This window comes from Columba livia, chromosome 2, assembly GCF_036013475.1.
Source record: "Columba livia isolate bColLiv1 breed racing homer chromosome 2, bColLiv1.pat.W.v2, whole genome shotgun sequence".
NCBI classification, from domain to species: Eukaryota; Metazoa; Chordata; class Aves; order Columbiformes; family Columbidae; genus Columba; species Columba livia.
Window position 1 is genome coordinate 131,995,048 of NC_088603.1, and position 21,663 is coordinate 132,016,710.

At 41.2% G+C, this 21,663-nt stretch overlaps 1 protein-coding gene across 5 annotated transcripts in view; it reads right to left on the bottom strand.

Moving 5' to 3' along the window:
- Nucleotides 1-586: 586 nt before the first annotated feature.
- MRPS28 (mitochondrial ribosomal protein S28) overlaps nt 587-21,663 on the bottom strand; it is a 78,002-nt gene continuing 56,925 nt past the window's right edge. For all 5 annotated transcript variants that reach the window (XR_010470643.1, XR_010470642.1, XR_002408170.2 and 2 more), the window contains one exon: nt 587-883. Coding sequence is in view for 2 of the 5 variants with exons in the window: in XM_065053861.1 (XP_064909933.1) it covers nt 730-883 (154 nt within the window). In the remaining 3 variants the exon portion in view is untranslated. The remainder of the gene's footprint in view (nt 884-21,663) is intronic.

The following is a 21,663-nucleotide window of genomic DNA, read 5'->3' on the forward strand; positions in this document are numbered from 1 at the left end:
AATCAAAAGAAATGCTGGCAGCAAAGGCTCCAAAAAGAAACTGGAAACACCATAGCATGATTCTTTAGTTGTGCGTTTAAACACTCATTATATTTATATTAAATATACCTACAGAAACCTAAGACCTACAGCTGGCCTAATACATTGAAATAGTTTCTTTTCATTTATATTAACAACCAGAGAAAATTTACTAACATGCATTGGAAATCAGAGCTCCAGCTAAATCAAAGAATAAGCTTTAGTTCTTCAAACAGATGGAAGTAAGAGCACAATGTATTACAACAGAGATTAAAACCGGTATCTGCAGTAAACATTCTGCACTGCAATTCGGAAATCAGGAACTCTTAGCGTTGTTCTGTATGAAACACCACACTGGAAGGAACATCACGACAGCAAGCTTTGGATTCCTCCATGGAAGTACAATGTCTCAGATCAATGTCTGTTTGGGGTGGGAAGACAAACTCTGGAATTCTTTATACAAGAATACACAAACATTAATACTACCTACAGAAGCTCAGCTAGCCTTCCACATTTAAATCTAAAGGCAAAGAGCTAGAAAGATGAGTGAATAAAAATGGTGCAAGAATCAGGTACAATGTGCTTATTGTATTTTATTGATCTCATTATTTACATAAACAATCAGATAGAAACTTTTTGTTTATTTCCTGAGGAAACATTTCATCTGTATAATTTGCTACAGAGCCCAATGCGCTTTTAGTTACATGAAATCTACTCCTTTTGCTTCGTTTGCTTGCTTTCTGCAAGCCCTAAAAGCACCGCATCTGCTTCCAGCAATGTTGTATCAGTTGTTGCACCCAAGAACCTGGAGGTGAGTTCAAGATCCAGCAGTCTCAGGCGTACACGGGTTCCTCGCTGATATTTCCTGTGAAGAAAAGGGGGGACGGGAAAGAAGATAAGTTTTGTTAAGCAACAGTCTTACATCTCCTAAGGCTGCTCTCCTGCTTGCAGACAGAAGTAGCGGCCCTATAAAAAACAACGTGCTGCAATGGAAGCCCAACGCCGTGTTAATGCATCAGCACCAAAACTGTCAGGACACAATGGGTGATAGCACAGAGCCAGCCTCCGAGGACACCATCCTGCCCATGGATGAGCAGATACCACCAGATCCCGCTGAGGGAACACAGGCTCTGCAGAATATGCATTATTACATAGGAAACTGTTTGTGTCTTCCATCAAAATATTTTACTGTATTGTGTGCTGTCAGGCACGCAACTATCTACAGGACAACATATCATTAAAGGGGAGGACAAGTCACCATTAGATCACTGGTGACATTGCTATTATCAGAAAAGTATAATGCCAACTAACTGTGTTTTATATTTCCAACTCTGGGCCCCAGGCAAAGGAACTCTTCTTGTCTTATCCCCTTTTCCAAAGAGTGGGTATCATCTGCAAGCTTTTTACTACATATAATTAAAAATAAATCCCACAACTATTGTAAGGAAATATTCTGCCTACGGGGTTGGGTTTTATTGTTTTATGCTTTTTTTTCTTTCTTTTTCCTTTTAAGTCAGAAGATGTGAGTGTTCCATGTGTTTTAAAAACAGAACCTGTGTCAGGATGGCCATGCCAAATTAGTGAAGATTTTTGAAATCCTACCATCTTCCATAATGCACCTGGACAGCTACTGATCAAAGGCAATAAACTGAGAATTATTTTTCTTTTGGAAGTTCAAGCCATATCCATTTTTATTTTTCTAGCCAAAGCATGAAGAGCTGAAGATGCCTCAAGCTTGAGCACCTTTAGCAAAAGCAAGTTTGGAACACTCTCCACTTACAGACTGGAGAAAACGCAACAAGGCAGTCTGGTTGAACGCGTTTCCACCTTCAGCCAGGGCAGATAATCTTCTCTGTCTGACAACCGTTCGCTGGCATGGAGCAAAACCGACCCGGGTTTCAACTTAATTCAGCACATCAAACCAAGATCCTTTTGGAAAACGATATATCTTAAGAAAAGATGCTGGACTTCCATTTGCTGTCAATTCTATCTTACATCAAGCTGCTGTGGCTCTTGGTTACGTCACAAACTGCAAATGAAGATCGCTTGATGCCTCCATTCTGAACAAGCAGCTCCATGGGGTCCTATGGCAGGGAAGGTTTCTGCCAACACGCATCCCAGTGAATCCTGTGATGATCTGCATGGATCCACACAGTGGAAATACAGCATGCTTTCTTAAAAACGTGAAACCAAAGTCCTTCGCCTGTCAAAAATGTGAGTAAACACTGTTGCAAGTGAAGGGTACAGCACGGCTACCAAAGGCAGAGAGCAGCTTTCCAGAGCTTGTTACCTGAAGAGCTGGAAAAGATCAATTCTGCCCCTTTCTATGCAAAACATTTGCATTTCAAAACAGAACAGTTTCACAACTGATGGCAGTAATTCATGAAAGCTAATGTGCAACACTTCCAAGGAATGAGACAAGGGAAAAACAAAATTAAAAGACCATGGATTAGATCTTTCAAATGGACTGTATTTTCCAGGATTTGTTCTACCTATTTAAAAGAGACAGGTCTCCGAAGAAGTCTGGATGTTTTGAGATAAGAAGAGGAAAGAAGAGGAAAGCTCCTTGCTCCTGCCAGCAGCCAACAGCTGAGCCTGAAATGAAGATGCCAGCTGACTAGTGATTATAGCCATATGGGTATACATGGGAAACCTACAGAAAACTCTGTGCCATGAACCCAACCTTTGCCTTACTGGCAGCTGCAGGTTAGATGGGTTGCCTTAGCATCCAACCATAAAGTTACCCCGATCCCTAACACTGTCTTTGGCACAAATTAACATGCTATTTTGCCTTTATCAATGAGTGTGATGAGTGGAAGGGTGATGGGAAAATTTAAAATAAATTAAAAAAAAAAAAATTATTTTTAAAGACGGCAAAAGAAGATGGGGAGAAGGATATCTGAGAGGGAGAAATGGTCTATGGAAACAGAAAAGAGGGAGCTGACACCTCATGATGAGTAAAACCAAGGCCTGGGAAGATACAAAAGAGCATAAATGGTACAACGGCTGCCAAGAAAGCACTGAAAACAAATAGTGCAGAAATAGTGCAAAAATAGGCAAAAATAGTGCAGAAATAGGCAAATAGTGCAGAAATGAAGCAAACGGTATCCAGAGCAGAGCCACAGAAGAGTCACTGAAAAGTAAAGACTGCATATAACAAAGTCTGAGTGACACTAAACTTAAGAGTAAACTAATAATCTTAAGCATGAGTCCCTCCATTTTAGCGTTACAAGATATTGCTCATTGTATAGTCTGCAGAGAGCTTCACTCAAACTTCCAGACACAACTTTAGTACATATTCGTAATGCAAAATCTAAGCAATTGTATTTTCATAAAAAGCAAGACAACCTTGAATGCTGCTTCAGTAACTCAAACAGATTTCAGATACTTTAATCTTACTTAACTCAATTATTAAAGGTTTTCCAGTCACAGCACATGTGCTTACAAAGAGATCCTGAAAACCACTTTAAGGAACTGACACAACAGCCCATTTGTGCGAACATAAACAGTTGGGTTTGTGACAGATGTTCCCTACAGCTAAAACACTTTAGAATAAACAAGAAGTGGAAGAAGTAGAAAAAGGAGAAACATGAAGACAACTTGCAGTGGTGGTCTATCCGCTGCATTTAGAGCAAGAGGAAATGATAGGGTGCTCTGTGCAGAGTAAGTATATTCTATCCACAAAGGTATTTATCCTTAAAACAGATAAAGCTGTCCTATGGTTAAAGCAGAAGCTTGAAGCAGGATGCAGAAACAAAGCAAGCATTTTATTATTTTCAGGAACAGTGTCCTAGGAGACACAGGACACCAGTATAAAAAGGAAAGAAACCATCTACTCCATTTTGCCCAAGGACTTGCTTTATTTTTAGAGTGACAATGTTGATACTCAAGATCATCCGGTCTCATGACCATCAGCAGGAACCATTAACCTCTCTCCAACTCCTAAGCACCGTGTTTGTTGAGGATGCATGTGTTTTCCTCCAACCACCTCCTATTGCCAGGTAAGAGTATTAAATTCACTTTGAAGTAGGCAAAGGCTGTTTAGTTCCATACCTAAGTCAAGGTATAACAATATTCTACAGAACCTAAAAAATTATTTTGCAAGTCAAAGTTTTCTCCACTTCTACAGAACTTATTTACAAGAGCTGCCAATTTTAACCCTTTGGGATCACCAGTTTCACATTAGGACTCTGGCTAAGGCACAGCCTCAGAGCTGGGAATCCAGCCATGACTCCAGTGCAGGCCAATGTTGGTAGAGCACCCACTGAAGCATCCCCAGAAACCTTCACCTGAACTTCAGCCAAGGATCAAGGGGCTCCCAAAGGCTTTCTCTAGTTTGCATGAGTGCTTGGAGGCTTCTCCTCATCTCTTCTGGAGTGGGCAAAGTGCTGGGTACAGGGGCACCTCTCCTCAAACATCCACTTCCAGAAGATGACTTGAAGTTAGAGGCAACCCAAATATTTGTTTTAGTTCTCCCTGTAATTTTTGGACTGTCACAGAAAAGAATTTTAAAATAAGCAAGATGAAAATCCTTCCTCTTATTTGAATCATAAGTCTGTACACTGGTACATCAGCACCATAATACAGTATGTAAGGGCACAGAGAAAGCACGCAGCACAATGTTGCTAATGCTGCTTAAAGAAACTTCAAAAGCAAATGCAAAAATTAAACTTCATGTCCTCTTATTAAAAGTAAGGCCTTCTATCTTTGCATGCGAACATCTGTCAAGGGTTTAGATTGCGGGGTGACAATAAAACCCTGGCAGATGTATTGTTAACCTCCTCTCCCCCCCACTTCCTCCTTTTACCCCTCCCTCTCCCCCCTTCCCACTCAGGACAGGCGATCGGGAGGGAAAGAAGGACAGAGAGAAGAGAGTTGGAAAAAATTAAAGATGTTTTACTAATGTTACTAATAAGAATAGAGAAAATAATACAAAATATACAAAACCAATCTTGAAAGTCTCAGCAACTGCAGAGCTGGCACCCAAAGTCCTGGATTGGACTCTGCAGCCAATCGGAGCTGGATTCAGTCTGTCACTGGCCTCAGTTCACAGGGATGACTAGCAAGGTCCTCTCCTAATGTCGGCCATAAGCAAAAGGGAAAAGAAGGAAAGGGACGAGATCCTCGTGATCTCCCACTTTTATATGAAGTATTCACGTGAATGGAGTGTTATACACAGTTGGTCAGTTTCTTGCTCACTTGTTTCTCGTTGCTCCTCTCGCGAGATGTCCATCCGTGCTTATCAATAAGTTTGCATTCCATTGCTAGGTTTACCAAAACGTGTCTGGTTCTCCAGGAAAATGCAGCTAATACGAAGGCTTTAGCTGACAGGCAAATTGACTAAAAGAGAAACTTGTTTTCAACAAAACCAGGACAACATCAAACTACTGTGTCTTAACTTACATATAGCAGGTCTTCTCTTTGCTGAACACACATAAATAGCACAGCATCCACTTCCGAACTCAAGCAACTTGTATGCTTTCTTCTGACTATGACCCTTTTACTGCACATTGGTCCCTATCCGAATCCTTTCACTTTCACACGGAAGCTGTAAATCTCTCAAAATCTAAATGACAAAGGGAACAGCCCAATACTCTTCAGTTGAGATTTTAAACTGGTAATTTTTAAAAAGTAAGTAGTTTTACTATGTCCCCTTAAAACATATGTATAAACAAAAAACCCCAACATTTTTACATAATAAAATCGCAGGGGGAGGATACTGAACGACCTATTTCAGCTCTTACTAACTTTCAAGAAAGCTGGGGGGCAATGTTCTTTTCTTTTTTAATTTAAAAGTCATTTCAGGCTACAGCAAAGGTTTACAAAGGGAGTTAACTAGGAAAGCAATGAGCATGTAAAAACAAGGAGGCTATAACTAAAAACTCTTTTTTGATCCTAATTATACTGTTTGCTACCGAGAAAATGGGGCAGTAGTTTTGCAGGTGTGCAATTTCACAAGTGGAAGAAGCATCCTCATTTCTACACGGCATCAAGAATTTTATTCAAACTCTAAATTACAGGTGGAGACATTAAATCATTTTGTTAAACCATCCAATATTTAAAACTGCATGTGATCGCAAATTAGCAAGCAGTCCTTTTTCTATTAAAACTACTCAAGCTATTATTTTAAAATTTAAAGCATTAAAACTTCTGTTCTTGGCAACAGTCCTACAAAAATAACAATGCAATTACAGAAATGGTTGTCTTGGCTAATATTTCCCCCTCATTTTAAAAATGCTTTCACAGATACCCTCAATTTCATACTACAAAAATACAGGACTGTTATTTTGAGACAATTGGAGTATTTTAACTTCTATTCCCTCTATTTCTTTACTGGTTTTTAGTCTCCACTGCTTCCTTTTGGAATGACGACCTGTGCAATGCAAAGCTGAATGAAGCAGCTAGGGCTGGCTGTGACCACCCTCAGCCCTCATTCATTCCTGTGTGCCATCTGTCCCACCCCCCATGAACTCACATTTCTGAATGGGAAGGGAGTGGGAAGGCAACTGTTAAACCCGGGTTTCAATTCCTATACTGAGGGTGTCATTTAGAGAATGCAATTTGAATTTTAAAGATATTTTTGTATCATTATTTCTAACATATCCCAAACACTCTAGTGATGGCTTTCAAAAGCTGCAATAAAAGAAATTCCTGGATTTTATCCCATACAAAAGATATTAATACAAAGCACTCCAAAGACAGGGTCCAAGTTGAGCCATGGTACTCTCAGAGAATGCCACAAGAAGTCCTGATATCTTTCATTTTTGTACTGTGAGAATCCTAAAGTGTGTTTCTCAGATCTATTATTCACTAGGTTTTGTTTCAGTGCCACAGTACAGAACAGTTTAAAATTCTTAATAGTTTCATTTCCTTGTTTTATTATGTGAAAGACATCACATTATCAACCTCAGGAAAAAAATATATAACAAAAAAGGTGATGAAGTACATTTGACGATCATATTTTCTCCACGATTTTTGTTCACCGTTCTCACCGCTGTTCAAATCCACTCCAAATTCCCCCGTAGCTCCTCCCTAGCGGGACCAAAACCCCGGTGTGACCCCATCCAGCTGACCCACCAGCAGCAGAGCGGCGCTGTTGTGCTGGGACCAAGCTGCGTGCCAAACAATTCCTCTGGTTTCTCAAAAATACCTTGAAGCATTCACAGGTGCTGCCTGAGCCCACATTGATCTCGGCTTTATCAGCAAAGTGAGACCACAGGGCCAGCTTAAGCAGCTATCCTGGCACAGGTGTATATGATTTTGTGTAGATCACCCCCTGAGCACTACAGGGAAGGAGCACAGTGAGAGCACACCACTGCCCAGCAACTCCTCACTCATTGCCAGGACACATTAAATCCTTGTTCAGAAGAAATATGGATGAGACAGAGATTAGCAGACTGCTGTCAAGTAGAAAGGGGCATAGTTTTATGCAGTAATCTCCATCTTGCTAAAGTGGCTTTTTCCAGCAAGGTACACATTGCACATCCAGTGACGAGGACTGTGATCCTGCTCCCAGCAGCTCAATACAACAGCCAAAACAGGCCCCCACACCTCTCAGGATGAGCTCCGAGACAACACTGGGGCAAAAAGACAAAATGCCAGCTTTGTGTGAACAGGCAAGACCATGGAAAATGGCAGTAGAAAGGTGGCGTGAATTTTGCACAGAGCAGAACATGGGATGGTAAGACAGGTACTCAAAGAGTGTGCAGTATCCTGCTGCCTACCTTTCTTTAAAGGCTATTAAAGGGAGGACATAGAACACACATCAGACTGAATAATCATGTAAATATCTTGATCTGTTATTAAAAAGATTGAGCTGCCTATACCTTTACAGAAAGAAAATACTGGTATTAAAAGGTGCGTAAATCTATCTGGGAAGAGCATATAATGGCAGGAAAGTGAAGTCCAACAAATGCAGGTGAGAATCATGATTTTGCCAACAATATTGATGAACCACTTAAAAAAACCTCCAAGCACTGAGACATTTCAGCCATTTATGGCTCCAGCTGAACAGATGTCGAAACTGATGTGTCAGGTCAGTTCAAGATAACCTGCTGAAATGTCATGTCTCGTGATACAGTGAAGTCCTGAGAGATGATCTGAAGGTCCCTTTTGGCTTAAATTGGATTCATCCATTATTTATTACGACAGCACCCAGTCATTCCTATGAAGGATGGATGCTCAAAACAGGATTTTCAAAGCATCTCTGTTCTCTGCAATCAAGCACTTCACAAAAAACACTCCAAGATTGCTGGTGATATTCCATCAGAAAATGCAATCTTCTCATGACTCGTCAACCCATCGCCACTTCAGCTGTATTGGTATCCTACTCAAATTGTTTTCCCCTTTCCAAAACATGCTCTTATTTATTCTTAAATGAGACACCTGCTTAATATTTTTTCAGAATACTTTTGCTCCTTGTGTCCAAGCCATCCTTTGACAAGGAAGAAGGCTGCGCTCTGCTAGATACAAGCAAAGATCTAGACACTCTGCCAGATAAAAGCCTCTCATATTCTCGGAAGCATTTGGCAGAACGCTTTAAACTTGTGTGAAATCATCATTTTAAACAACAGCCATTGTCACCTTGTGTTTTGAAGCAACAGTGTATAAGTAGAGTCTATGGCAAGGATTGCCAAAACCAGCAGGTGCTTTATGCACCCCAGGAAGCCCAAAGCCAAACCCCACTTTGCTTTCACCACTGCTAAAGCAATAATTTGAAATTAATATCAGGAAGAGTTTGTGGATATTAGCTAGATCCCAATACGAAAAACACCCTGAAGCACTTGAACACAGCCCTGGCCAATGGGAGCTTACAGAGGCCAGCACAGACACCAACGTCACCACGTGTTCTGACACTGGGTGGGAAGGTAACTACCAGACAGGCTGGTAAGAGCAGCAGAATCTGGGCGTCACCCCATCATTAACAGATAACATATTAACTCTGGTTATGCTTATGGAGCCCCCCAAAACACTAATATATTGGCCAAGCCCTGGCATCTTCATTCTGCGCGACCCAAGCTCAGGAGCCTCATCGCCCTTCCCCACGTCCCCACTGCTGGCTGTTGATGTGACTGGCAGCCGACCGAAAACGTCACAGACACAGGGGAATGAAACACGGACATTTTCATTCCCGTAGCTAGGAAGGTAAATGCAAAGCCTGACATGAATTGTTTTACAGCTATCAAAGAAAAGCTCCGAGCAAACCACTGTGAACATGCTGTCAAGTTCTGCTATTGCAATGACATCAATATCAATGGCATTTGTTTCTATGACAATAAAAAATACAGTCAAATGTGACAAATATTGAAATCTAATTCTGTTCCACTCAGTACGCACACACAGACTCTCAGGAGAACTTCTTAGTTGCATGCCTACCCTCAATTCAGACAAAAACCAAAGTACTCAATATTTACTAGAATAGACCAAAAAATCTTGCTGTAATTATTGCACTGTCTCTGCTAGAAACATTTTGCATTCACTAAAACTTTTGGGACAGGATCATTCCCTTTTTAGAGGAGGAATCCACAGAATAATCTGTATTTTAAAATGTACTTCATATGACATCAAAGATGAATGCGATGACCTTTTCTCTATGGCATGGTGAGGTAAGCTTTGACAAACAAAACTTGCAATAGGCAGCTCCTCTCATCCAAGGACTTATATCAGATACAGTTAACTCATCATACAGTAATTTATGCCAGCTGCTTTCTCAGTCTATAACGTAAAACACATCCTTTCACTTGAGAGGAAACATCACTCTAAAGGAACAAAATAGAAATCTGAATCTTCAGTACAAATGTCTATATTTTTCTGCTGTTTAAACTATGCAATTATCTATTTTGATTAAAATATTGCTTTGTAACTTACAAAATGCTAAAAATTATATATATATATACTTATATATATTAAAAATGTAGCCAGTTGTGTGACAAAACATTAAGAAACCCCTAGCCCTTCATGCACATGGCTACCAGAAGCCAGGCAAACTGCTTAAAAGACGAAAGCAAGAGGAACCCAAGTGAAAAACAAAACAACTAATGCAAAGCATGCCCTAGCACATACTCCATCCATCTTTCCACAAGTGATCTGTATCTCAGTTCCTGTCCCTTCCCTTTCCCACACTAGGACCTTGTCTCAGTCAGATACTTTTCATGTACATAGTCCTAAACCTTCAGTCCTCTGCATTTCAAACAGCTTCCACAATATTGTTCTTGTGTTCCTCTTAATACACGTAGTCTCAAATTTTACTCTCTTTCTGCACTTAGTCCATTCCCATAATCACAACTCCTCCTCTGATCCCCCACTGTCTCTCTGGGATGTCTGACCAGGCAGTTCCAGTTTTCTTTTTCTACCGTAGGAAAAGCTATTAGACATTTTTTCTTGTCCTCTCCTGTCACTGCCTCCTCACTTACCCTCATCCCAGCCCATGGATCCAGCCAACCTCATTCTCCTTTCAGTTTCTTACCCCATCACAGGTTTTTCTTTCACAAGTACCAACTAAGTTCAGTCGCCTTTTCTTCCTTGCAGTGCTTCTCAGTTTTCTCACTCAGTCAACTCCAGTACCCTTGCACTAGCGATACTGGCAGGTCTCTTATACGGCATTAAAACCAGTAGGTTTTGATAATCCAGAGATGCTTATTATCAAAATTCAAATCAGACTGTTTCTCCTCTTTGTTGTCTGGGTGATAACACTAGCTATGGGAACAACGACAACACATTTAAAAACCTGCCCAGCCTTGCTGCTCAACCCTCCAGCTTTGTACAGCTTGGAGAAGCTGTGTCACAGGAAGAGCTTCAGCAAACCACGATAGTTCACACACTGTCAGCAGGTTTTTGCAGACACATCTTCTAACTCCGCTCTGATGGTGAGTACTGTCCATGTCCTTTCTTCGCCTTTAAACTCTATCACAGCTATAAATTGGATTTATAATTCTCTTGGGCCTCCAAGAGCTGGATGCAGAAGATGGGTGGGGAGATGAGAATGGCTAATGCAGTGGCAGTGAGTGCTGGCAACCCTGTCAATGTAAGGGCTGCCATAGGTGGCCAGAAAATGGAGTTGCTGAACAGCCGAAGCAGACACCTGAATTCACACTTGCATGTGAGTACAACAGGAGAGATGGGGAGGGGGCTAAAAATTGGAGAAGGCTGGCCACTAATGGTTTGGGATCTCAGAGGACAACTGGGAGGGGGGACCAAGGTCTGGAGGAGATGCAGGTTGAGGAATATAACTCTGCAGAATGTGGGTGAGGTCTGTGCAGAATATTGGGTTGGTGAGAGCTGGTGGGGCTCCGTGAAATGGAAGAACTGGATGGGGCTCTAAGACAAGAGGAGCTGGAGGTACCATATGGTTTCCCTTTATCAACCAACTACGGCTGAGGGAAGACAGCTGAGAAGTACCAGTCTCTTCCCTGAACCTCCCTATTCCCATGTCTTTCCCCAATTCTCCTTTTGGCTGTTGGTGCCTACACAAAAGCACTGCCTGAAGCATCTGCCCTCTGCCTCCCCTGTCACTCCTCCTGTTCACCTCTGGCAAAAGTCAAGTCACATTTACGCAACATTTGGTCTGTAAGATGCAACATATGCAGATTGCTCAGACAACTGCAAGACACTCTGTGAAGAAGTAATCAAAGATTTCACCTAAAAATACCTGACAGTATCAACACTACAGTCAAAGTCTGACAAAGCTAAAAGAGGATAAAGTGGGATCTTGCAGGGAAAAAGCACCACTGTAACAACAGATTATAAACCTATTTCCAGCTGCATGCAAATCATCTTGAAGCCTCACTGAGTGTGCAAATCTAGAATATAAGCCTGCATTTAAATACCACAGAACATTACCCGACATTTTAAGGTATGTCAAGTAATACTTCTTTCAGTTTCAATTATGTGTTAGTGTCCATTTAATCTGAAGGTCCCAAGAACAATCTCAGCTACTTACATTATGAATGAACAATACGGACTAATACTGAACAGACTTTTTCATGAAAAAGAGGTCATGGTGCTTCTCTAAAAGGGGCATTTTCAGATTTGGTCAGGAACATTTCTTTGTAGGCTAACACTTGCATTATTCATTCAAATGGCTTTCACAGTTAATAAAAGCCTATTCAGAGACAACATGAAAATCTTACTGGGAAGCGGCACCTTAAAAATACAACTAGTTTGACACCGTCAGTTTGATTTTCAGGATCTGCCAAGGAAGAGTGTGAGGCACAGGGAAAGCTCACTTCTCTGCAGGATGCCACGCACCTATCTTGGAGAAAACCCAATACTTGATGGCTCCGCTTTCTGCTAAAAATAACTAATATTAAGAGTTCCTAACTGGAGTCAGGAGAGGGACAGTTTTACAAAAGGTATGTTTCAAATTTTTTTAAGAAGTGTTTCACAAAGCACATGAAACAGAGCAGGAAAACATATAAAGAATATCCACGAAGAACATGGTGGGTCGAAGCAAGGAGTCAATGAAGGTATTACCAGACACTACTAAGATATTAGAAATTGCAAAGGTTATGCTAATGCTATAATGCTTGAGGTTAAGGAAATACAGACAATCACTGAATATAAACATCAGAAGGAACTTAGAAGGAACATGAGAAAATTTCGTTTTGGAGGCAATAAAGAAGAAATGAACATCTGGATACATCAAAAGAGACATGCAGGCAAAAAAGGCAGTTGCAGGTTGGAAGCAGACAAGGAGGAACCTTCAGAGAAAGAAACAGTGCTGCTGGGTACAGCACCAGGATGGGTCCTGGGTTCCTGAAACCCGAGGCAGCAGAAGAGTAGGAGGGGTTTCCAAAGGAAATTCGGTTCAAGAGACACTGTCACAGAAACAGGAGCATGCTTATAGTTTTAGGAGGAGGAGTGAAAGAAGAGGAAAAAGCTTAGAGTAACCATAATCTCAGCAATTCAGTGCAACTGGAGAGACAAACAAGAAATAGGCCTCAGAGCTGAGAAAAGCTTATTTTAAGAGTTGTAAAAAGTAGGTGTATTCATGACAGTAAATCGGCATCCAGTATGTGGAGACTACCTGGAAACAAACTGGCAACAACTGCCATGGCATTGTACCAGGAGAAGAACCTTCTTCACGATCTACTTGTTTGGCTTATGCATTCTTTCATAATCACTTTATCATCTCCTGGTCAATAGAGAAACCCTGACAAGTTCTGATTAAATATGATATACAAAATGGGCTGAGAAAACACGTACCAAGTGAGGCTGCATTACTTTTTTTTCCTAGATGTGGAAAGATGAAAACTTCACAGAAAATTAAATCATTACATCTTTCTCCACAGTGAGGAAACTTAAAGATAGATAAAGACATCCGGGCAAAAAGGAAGGAATAGAGCTTCTGCCATTAGTGAAACAAATAGAGAAACAAATAATTCATTGCTATCATACAGAGTCAGATAACTTTCTCTTCCATGGTCTGACGTCCAAATTCTCCCTACAAGCACCTTCTTCAAAGAATTTTTAATCTATAAGCTCTTTCTTGAGGCATTTTGAAATGGAGCCATACCTCATTTTCTCCATCTTAAACTGTGCAATCTTTCAACTGGATCTACACAAGCAGACCTTTCACATCAGAACATATTTAGTATGGGGGTATAGAACCACCAACCAAAAGTCATAATAACAAAATCTGAGCGTATTTCAGGAATGGGTATAAAAAAATAACATGATATGGACAAAAGGAACTCAATCTAGACCCCAGCTGACAGGCCCGTGTTTCTCTTGCTCAGTACAGAGCTGGATTCAGAGCTTGAGGTTGGCAACATCATCAACTGTGGCCAAAGAAGCAAGAAGTTCTCCGACAGGCTGTAGCGCAACAATCAATTTGAAAAGTCTATTTCCTTTTCTGTATGAAAGCTCAGGTAAACACTTAATGATATTAATTTCTAATTTTAAGCTGTTTTCTTACAATCATTATCTGGAAAACCCAAACAGATGTCCTAAAAATGATTTAGAAGAAGGCATATATGTCTTTTCCCAGGTAACAAGTAATAGGTTGAGAGGAAATGGCCTCCAGTTGCACCAGGGAAGGTTCAGATTGAATATCAGGAAAAACGTCTTCACCAAAAGGGTGGTCAAGCACTGGAACAGGCTGCCCAGGGAAGTGGTTGAGTCATCATCCCTGGAGGTGTTTAAAAGACATGCAGACGAGGTTCTTAGGGACATGGTTTAGAGGTGGACTTGACAGTGCTAGGTTATTGGCTGGGCTCTATGATCTTGAAGGTCTTTTCCAACCAAACCGATTCTATGGTTTTATAGCATATCAGATCTTCATACAATTATAAAATGAAGAACTGAAAGTATGACAACTCTATCTTCACAGTCAGACCACTTCTGTTAGCTCGCCAAAAAAGGCTGCTAAGACTTCTACTCAACACAGCAGAACCGCTGCACATGCCTGGGACAAACCCTGTGACTGTCCGAACTATGCCAACCATACCTTGTACGGCTGCTTGCCAAGGAGAGAGTGTTATTGGCCAAGCTTGGCTCAAACAATTCACTGCCCACAAAGCTACTTTAATGTACTGTCTCTACTGGGGAAAAAAAAAACAGAGTAATCCAACAATACATTACGATACTTTCCCATCACTGCAGCAATTCCCACCACAGGCAACACTTTGTCTCCAACAAAGAAGCCTCACATTCTGTGCCTGCAAAAAAACCCTATCCCCACTGTAGGGATGCCAAGAGGAACATCTGTGTGCTCAGAAGGACACAAAACTGGCTTTTTGTGTGCGTGTGTGTGTGTGTGTGAAAGAGCTGGGGGCGGGGAGCTCACAGACAATACCTCGTGTGACTGCCTGGTAAGGAAATGCTCTTTCATTCCCTTCCTCCTTCCTTTAATTTATTTGTATAATCTGAATAAGGGAGTCAAACAGCCATAGTGGTTATCGACTACTTCTCCAAGCCCAGTGAAAAGGGTTAAGTTTCTCCCACATTACTAGTTTTAGCCTGGATTTATTTTTACCGGAAAGGATTTCTTTAAGCTTTAAACATATATATCTACTTTTCATCAAATAATCTGAGGATTCTAGGTCTACTTTTCTCTTGAGTGCAAATTTTATGACTGTAATGTAGATCTCATTCATGAAACTATGAACTACAGATAGTAAAATGTCTCCTACAAGACCAATGCATTCATGGGCTTTGACTATGAACAAAGTGGAGTTTAAAAAGGAGGAAAAAAAATTCAGACAAAAAAAGTACAAATACTGCTGCCTTTCTGAACATTGGTTCAAACACTTGGAGACCAGTATAAGAGAATGTAAACCAGGAACTTGCACTACCATGAAATTAAAGCTGTAAAGCACCGAAAACCCACCCAGTGGAAGAAAGTGATTACAGCAAGACCCTCTGCAAAGAGGGCAAAGACCATTGCTCACAAATTAACATTTATATTTTGTTTTTCTAAGACCTACTTAATCAGTTCATTAAATAATCCAACAATTCTTTACTGATGGCCTGAAAGACACTGATCTCTTCTACACTATAGCAGGTACTTTCTGGTGGTGGGACTGTCCTGGCCCAGTGACATTTAACTATATTCAAGCTCCTGGCTACATGCAAAAATGAGAAGAAACTCTAAGTTCTTTTTCTGGAGCTATGTTTACTAATGTCACATTCTCCTTTTCTTCCTGCCCATTCTCCATCTGCTCCTTCCCAAGCTGTGCGGCGCAATCTGATCATCTGCCAGAGACCAGTAACTCTGCTTCGTGCCTCACCTTTAATGCCAGCATTACCTCCAAAACTGGGAACAAGCAGACCAGGCAATCAATTAGCAGCAACTTATCTGTCTCCCCAAATATTTGTAACTCATTAACCAAGGGTCTGAAATTACATCCCCTTCCTTTGGGGAAAACGGAGCCAGGAGATGCAAATCTGGAACAGAGCTCAGCCTTTCAATCAGCCTCACAAACATTCACCTTGCTGGGAATGTGCTGAAGCAAAACAGGCAGGTTTTCACATACCTGTTGCACGTCATACAAAGAGTATGACATTTGCTGCTGGCAGTGTGCTGTGTCACCTTTGTGCAACTTCTCCAGAGAGGAAACAGAGTTGCAGAACCTCCTGCAACTCCTGTCCACAGGGAAAGGCAACAAACTAGCTCCATCATCTGGGAGAGATGTCCACGGCATTTTACTCCGGATTTTGGAGACACTGGTCCAGCACTTCCACTTCAGGAAGGTCCATGCAGAGAGGGCTGGACTCAGGCACGCAGAGCTCAGCTCTAGCACAGCTGTGGAAAGAGCCCAAGCACCTTTACTGGGCAGACCTTGACTACCAAACCATGCGGGATCTAAACCGCTTCTCTGTGGTGCCAGGTCTGATATGGCTGCACTAGACTCCCAGTGTCAGGAGCACGGAGTCACCAGAGGACAAGAAAAGTGTTTTAGCTCCTGTTTAGCCCAGACCTTGCCCAATCTAGACTGATTACACACTTCTGGACAAAGTTAGAGCATTTACTTGAGCTTAGTACTGTGTGAAAGAAAAATGTTTCACCTGTTCTCTGCATGAATAAAAATTATCAAAGAATAAAAATAATTAATGCAGTCCCTGTGCATACACAGATAATATATTTTAATTCTCATTTGACAGTCTTCACTGAAACAAGTTGATTTAAATACTCATGAAAACAAGATAAAAGTGGTTGAAGTCAGTGAAACATGCTATTTTTAGAGAATTTTCCTTTTTTTTCTTATTGCTACTGCCAAATCCTCAACTCAGTTTGGGAGCATGACTGTGCTAGGTTTCGTGCAAACATATACAAATGGCAAATCCTGAAATATTTGCAAACCAGTGCTTGGATTCTCTAAGAGTTCTGGTCCATGTCATTGACGTGGATGAGCTTCCTGACTCCCGTGGGACCACACATACGTACAACACACCTGCACAGTGAGTTGCTGGACTGATGGTAAAAAAATCCCTCAGCCAAAATAATAAAGAACAAATAGAACAAAATAAGGAGGCAACATCTCTCATCTGCTGGACTTTTTTCAGAGCAATAACTCTTCCTTATAAATGCAACACTTGCACTTCTGCTCTGCTTTCCATATTTTCCTCCAAACTTCAGGCAGTTAAACTGACACTTCCCATCTAACTTCCTTCACTACTGCCCTTCTCCTTACCAGCGTTTATTTAATTTTTTAAAAAGCCACTGTGAGTTTCTCTAGCTGGTGTCACAGGATACAAGCATTCAGCGTGAACATCTCCTCCTAGTTCATGCTCATACTAGCTCCTAGAAGACCAGACACCTTGGCCTGCATCCTGAAGACAGGAGTGAAAAAGGGAAGCTGCTAGATGCTATCTCATTTTCTCTCTGTCATCTACCACTGGTGTGTATTTTACACCCAGCCCCTGATGATACGCAAAAAATATCAAAACCCTGTATCACAATCTCCTTAATTCAACACTGCAGTTCCTCTGTAGCGCCTCCAAGTCCTGACTTTCAAGCCCTTCTGCCAAACTGCTCACTACTTACGAAAATATAAGTACACATCTCCTTTGTGTGCAGTAATTCTGCAAGGGTCTTCACTTGTTCAATCAGAATTTATTTGCACTGCGGCTCTGAAAGGTTCCCCCGAATTATCTGCGAAATCACAGGAACAGACCTTAAGCCCCCTCTGCCATTTTTCTTTTATCTGCAAAATATTCTACCAAATGTTTATGCTTATATTCTTAAAGCACTGAAAAGTATTTCAAGACTCCAAAGACTTCAAACACTTACAAAATGCACTATGACTTTCTATAAAAATAGGAAAACATTCTACAGCAAACTGAAATCAGATGCTTGGTATGTTCACCTTCAGTATCTGACAAGTAAGAATGAGTTGTATTTTAATAGGTTTTGAAGCTGTTTGAGAATAGTAAACTAAATACACCCTGCCAGTGACTTACTGCACAGTTCGGGTGGTGGCACACATGAATGAAAAAGAGCGGGTTTGGAAATATCTGCAAAGCAGCCCAGTACATCCACCCATCACCCTCCCATACACTTCTCCAGGTCATACACAGCTTGTTTTCCATTTTTAACTTTTCGCTCTCTTTTTCTTTTCCCAAGCTGCCTGAAAACCTTAACTGCTTAACTTACCACTCTCAAACTCCTAGGAGCTGTGCTGTAGAGAGCTGTGGCAGTCTGTGCATGCACCAGCTATGCTTTTTGCCTCATAACAGACTTGAAGGAGAAGGTTGCTCTTATTTTCAGTTCTTATTTTTGTTCTGCCCTGCATGTAGCAGGGATCTTGGAGTCCACAAGGCTAGGACTACCTGGTCATACTCACCCAGCACAAACCTGAGCTGCTAAAAGGACAGTCTGAGCCTCCTTCCTTCACCCCTCACCTCACCATTCCTGATGCCGTCCTTGTGACGGGGCAAGCTTTCTGTCTGCCAACCAGATCAGGAACTGGATCCATGTGAAGACTAAGAAAAGCAAGAAAAGGGCAGTTTTCTTCTGGATCAGCTCCCTGACCCAGCTCCAAATGCAGCTGCGCAAGGGACATGGCCAGTGCAAGCACCTGAAGATAATGGCAGTGTGGACCCTGCCGGCTTCAGAAGACAAGGCCATAAAAATGATATGGAAACCCTCCCTCTCTTTGTCCTGAGATGAGATCAGGGGGAACCAGTTAGATGGAGAACAGGATACAAGACACCAGGCTTTGCAGTTGTATCATACTGGAGCGATTTCATTAAAGCAAATGAAAACCAATGGAGAATTCACAGTTTATAAGCCTGGAATAAAAAGCGCACCTGAAATGTTAGATACTAGTCTTGCAGTAAAAGCAGCCCCTGGCTTAAGTGCCACCTTTGTACTAAAGATTCAGTAATATTAATAAAACAAAGAATGGTTTTGTCCCAATCAATGTCCAAATGAGCTTGGTCATTGAAAAGGGAACAACTTATCACTTCCATTCATCTCAGAAGTCAGAGTTGGTGGTTATATTTGTTAGCAAAACTAAGATCTCAAGACTACTTCCGTACCTTTTACCGCTTAATCTTTCTCTCTATCGTTCAAGAATTTCAGCTCCTGCTATTGCTTACCTTGTGGTGCAGTATGGTAAGGTGCAATTAATCACGATAACAAAATCCTATTCTTGTTTGTGAGTAAAACTAATTGTAGTACAGTATTTCTTTTCCACCGCCTCAGAAGGTGCCTTGCAGCTTTCCCACAGTATCGGGTTCCCGATACACGCACGCACACAGAGCGCCTGGGTGACGACTCATTCCAGCTTAACCCACCTTTTCAAACAAACTTCTCCAAATAATGTATTATCTGTATTTTAAATGGGGAGTGGTGAAATTCTACCACTCTCTCTAAAAAAAGGACGGGGAGGTTAATTGTACTCCACAAAAGATTTAAGGAAAGTATTGATGGTCCAAACAACCCGTAATCCTCTTGGGGTGGAAAGAATCATTCTGAAAGTTTTCTCACACAGGGAAAAGGAAAAAACTCCACATAAATGATTTGCCTATAAATGTGCCAATTCCATTAAAGTATTTTATCAGCTCTGAAATAATTTACTTATGCTTTTTAAACAATTACGCCTGCAGTAAAATACTTTTGAAGCCGATGGTGCTAGTTCTAACAATAAGGACCATACAAGGCAAAACCAGGCATTCAGTCACCCAGGTCAAATTCAGTTTCTCTTATGCTTGGGAATAAACTCAGATTACCTGGGCGATAAAACACCCACAGAGCCCAGAGCAGGGCTGAGCACCAGGAGGGTGGGTACAGGCTCACGTTGTTACAGGATTGATCTTCAGTACCCACTTGGCTGTTCACCACCTGCAGAAATTTAACCAGGACGCACAGCGTCCATCTTTCCAGTGCTGTTCTACCACCGCACCACAATGCTGAGGGACCAAAGCCTTAAAGTTAACTCCTGTAAGGCTGACACAATTCCAGCACCTCATCGATCTACCAACGTTTTAAGCACGTTGGAGTTGCGGCCTTTCGGACTCCAACTCAGCCACATCCCAGGTTAAGCGAACGCTAAAAACCTAGAAGTAAGCGTGCTGGTTGCATTGATGTTATTCAACCCCAGTACTGATGGATGTGCACAACTAACACACAAAGAAAATTATTTCAGTTAAAATGTAATCAAGTAACAGTTTAGCAAAGCCTGCTAGTAAATTGTTTTAGAAATAAGGTCCTATGATTGACCACCTCAGCTTCTTCCAACAATTATGGAGCAAACGGGAAGGAATGAGAGCTAAGAAATCGCACAAAATGAAACTGAGGTGGCAGAATCAATTCTGGATAATAGTTGTATCTGTATTTCAGCCAAATTCCTCCCATCTCACTTCTAATTATTTCATGGTTATTGACAAAAAAAAGTCAAGCAGGTCAACTTGAGATTGTATTTATCAGTATTTTATCAGTATTATCCATCTGAGTCACTTATAAGGGAACATAAAAACCTGGAAAAAAGACAGTATTTTACAAGCAGTATGCAGAAATACTTATTTCAGGAATTTTGAAGTGTTTACTGGTTCCTACTGTATTGGAAAACTGGATTTTCTAGTGTACTTGCCTTAAAATTTAAAGGTGGGAGGAGACTTCCACTCTTACCTTTTACACTAAAAGAGGATACCCTGACAAATATTTATCTAACTTCCTTTTAAGAAAAATCTATGAAGCCCCTAGGTAAACCCTCTCAGAGTTTCACCATCCTAACACTTGGACTTGTTTACCCAGTATCTAAGCTAATTGTTTAAGCTAATTGCCTAAACCAAGCCAGCTTTGTTTTGTTCTTCCTCCAGCAAAGACCAACAGATACGACTGAATCACTGTCTCTACTGGAAATAAGTTTTGAATATATGCACAAATTATTTTCATATTGAAATGATCAAAAAAGAAATTACAAAATACAATACTACTTTGTTAACTCTGGTATTTACGACATTAAGGAAAGCTACAAGGAAGGTGGCAAAAATAAGCTTTCAAAAGCTAAAGATTAAAATAAAGTTTCTCCAATATTCTCAATTCGATCCCTTAGGTATACATTCAAGTTTGATTCAACATCACTGATTTTACTGCGATAGGAGGCACATCACAGAGCAGAAAAAAAGAGCCTAACTTTTCTAAATCCCAGTTCAGCTTTCAGTTTTCTTCCCCTGAGGAGATCAGCACTACTACCAGCTGTTTCTCTTGGCACTAGCAGTCACCACCCTGTGCAAACTGTCTGCTATCCAACACAAAAAATGATACTTGATTCTCTAATCATAAGACTGATGACCAGCAGAGTGACCAAGGGACTGTGAAATGCAAATCATTCTTTTTCTGTGCAGGAGAAATAAAACAAGAAGGCAGCTAGAAATCACTGTTTCTTCCAAGCTACTAACCACCCGCCCTCCCGGGGCTGCAGGACAGGAGTTTCTGCTGACAGAGCCCAAGTTGCGTTTAGCTGCGAGAAGAGCCAAACTAGAGATCCTGAAAATAACGGAGAGTTGTTCGGAGATGACCATTGCTCAGAAAAGCTGATGCATTCGAAGATCCTCACCAGAAGCACCGATCAAATCTCTACGTGTGTCCAAACACCTCCTATCTTAGCTCAGTCCACATGAATTATCAAGCAAGTAGCACAAGGCACGTCCCTGACAAAGGCTGCCCTTGTCAAATGTCAAGGTTTTGCCCAGAAGAAG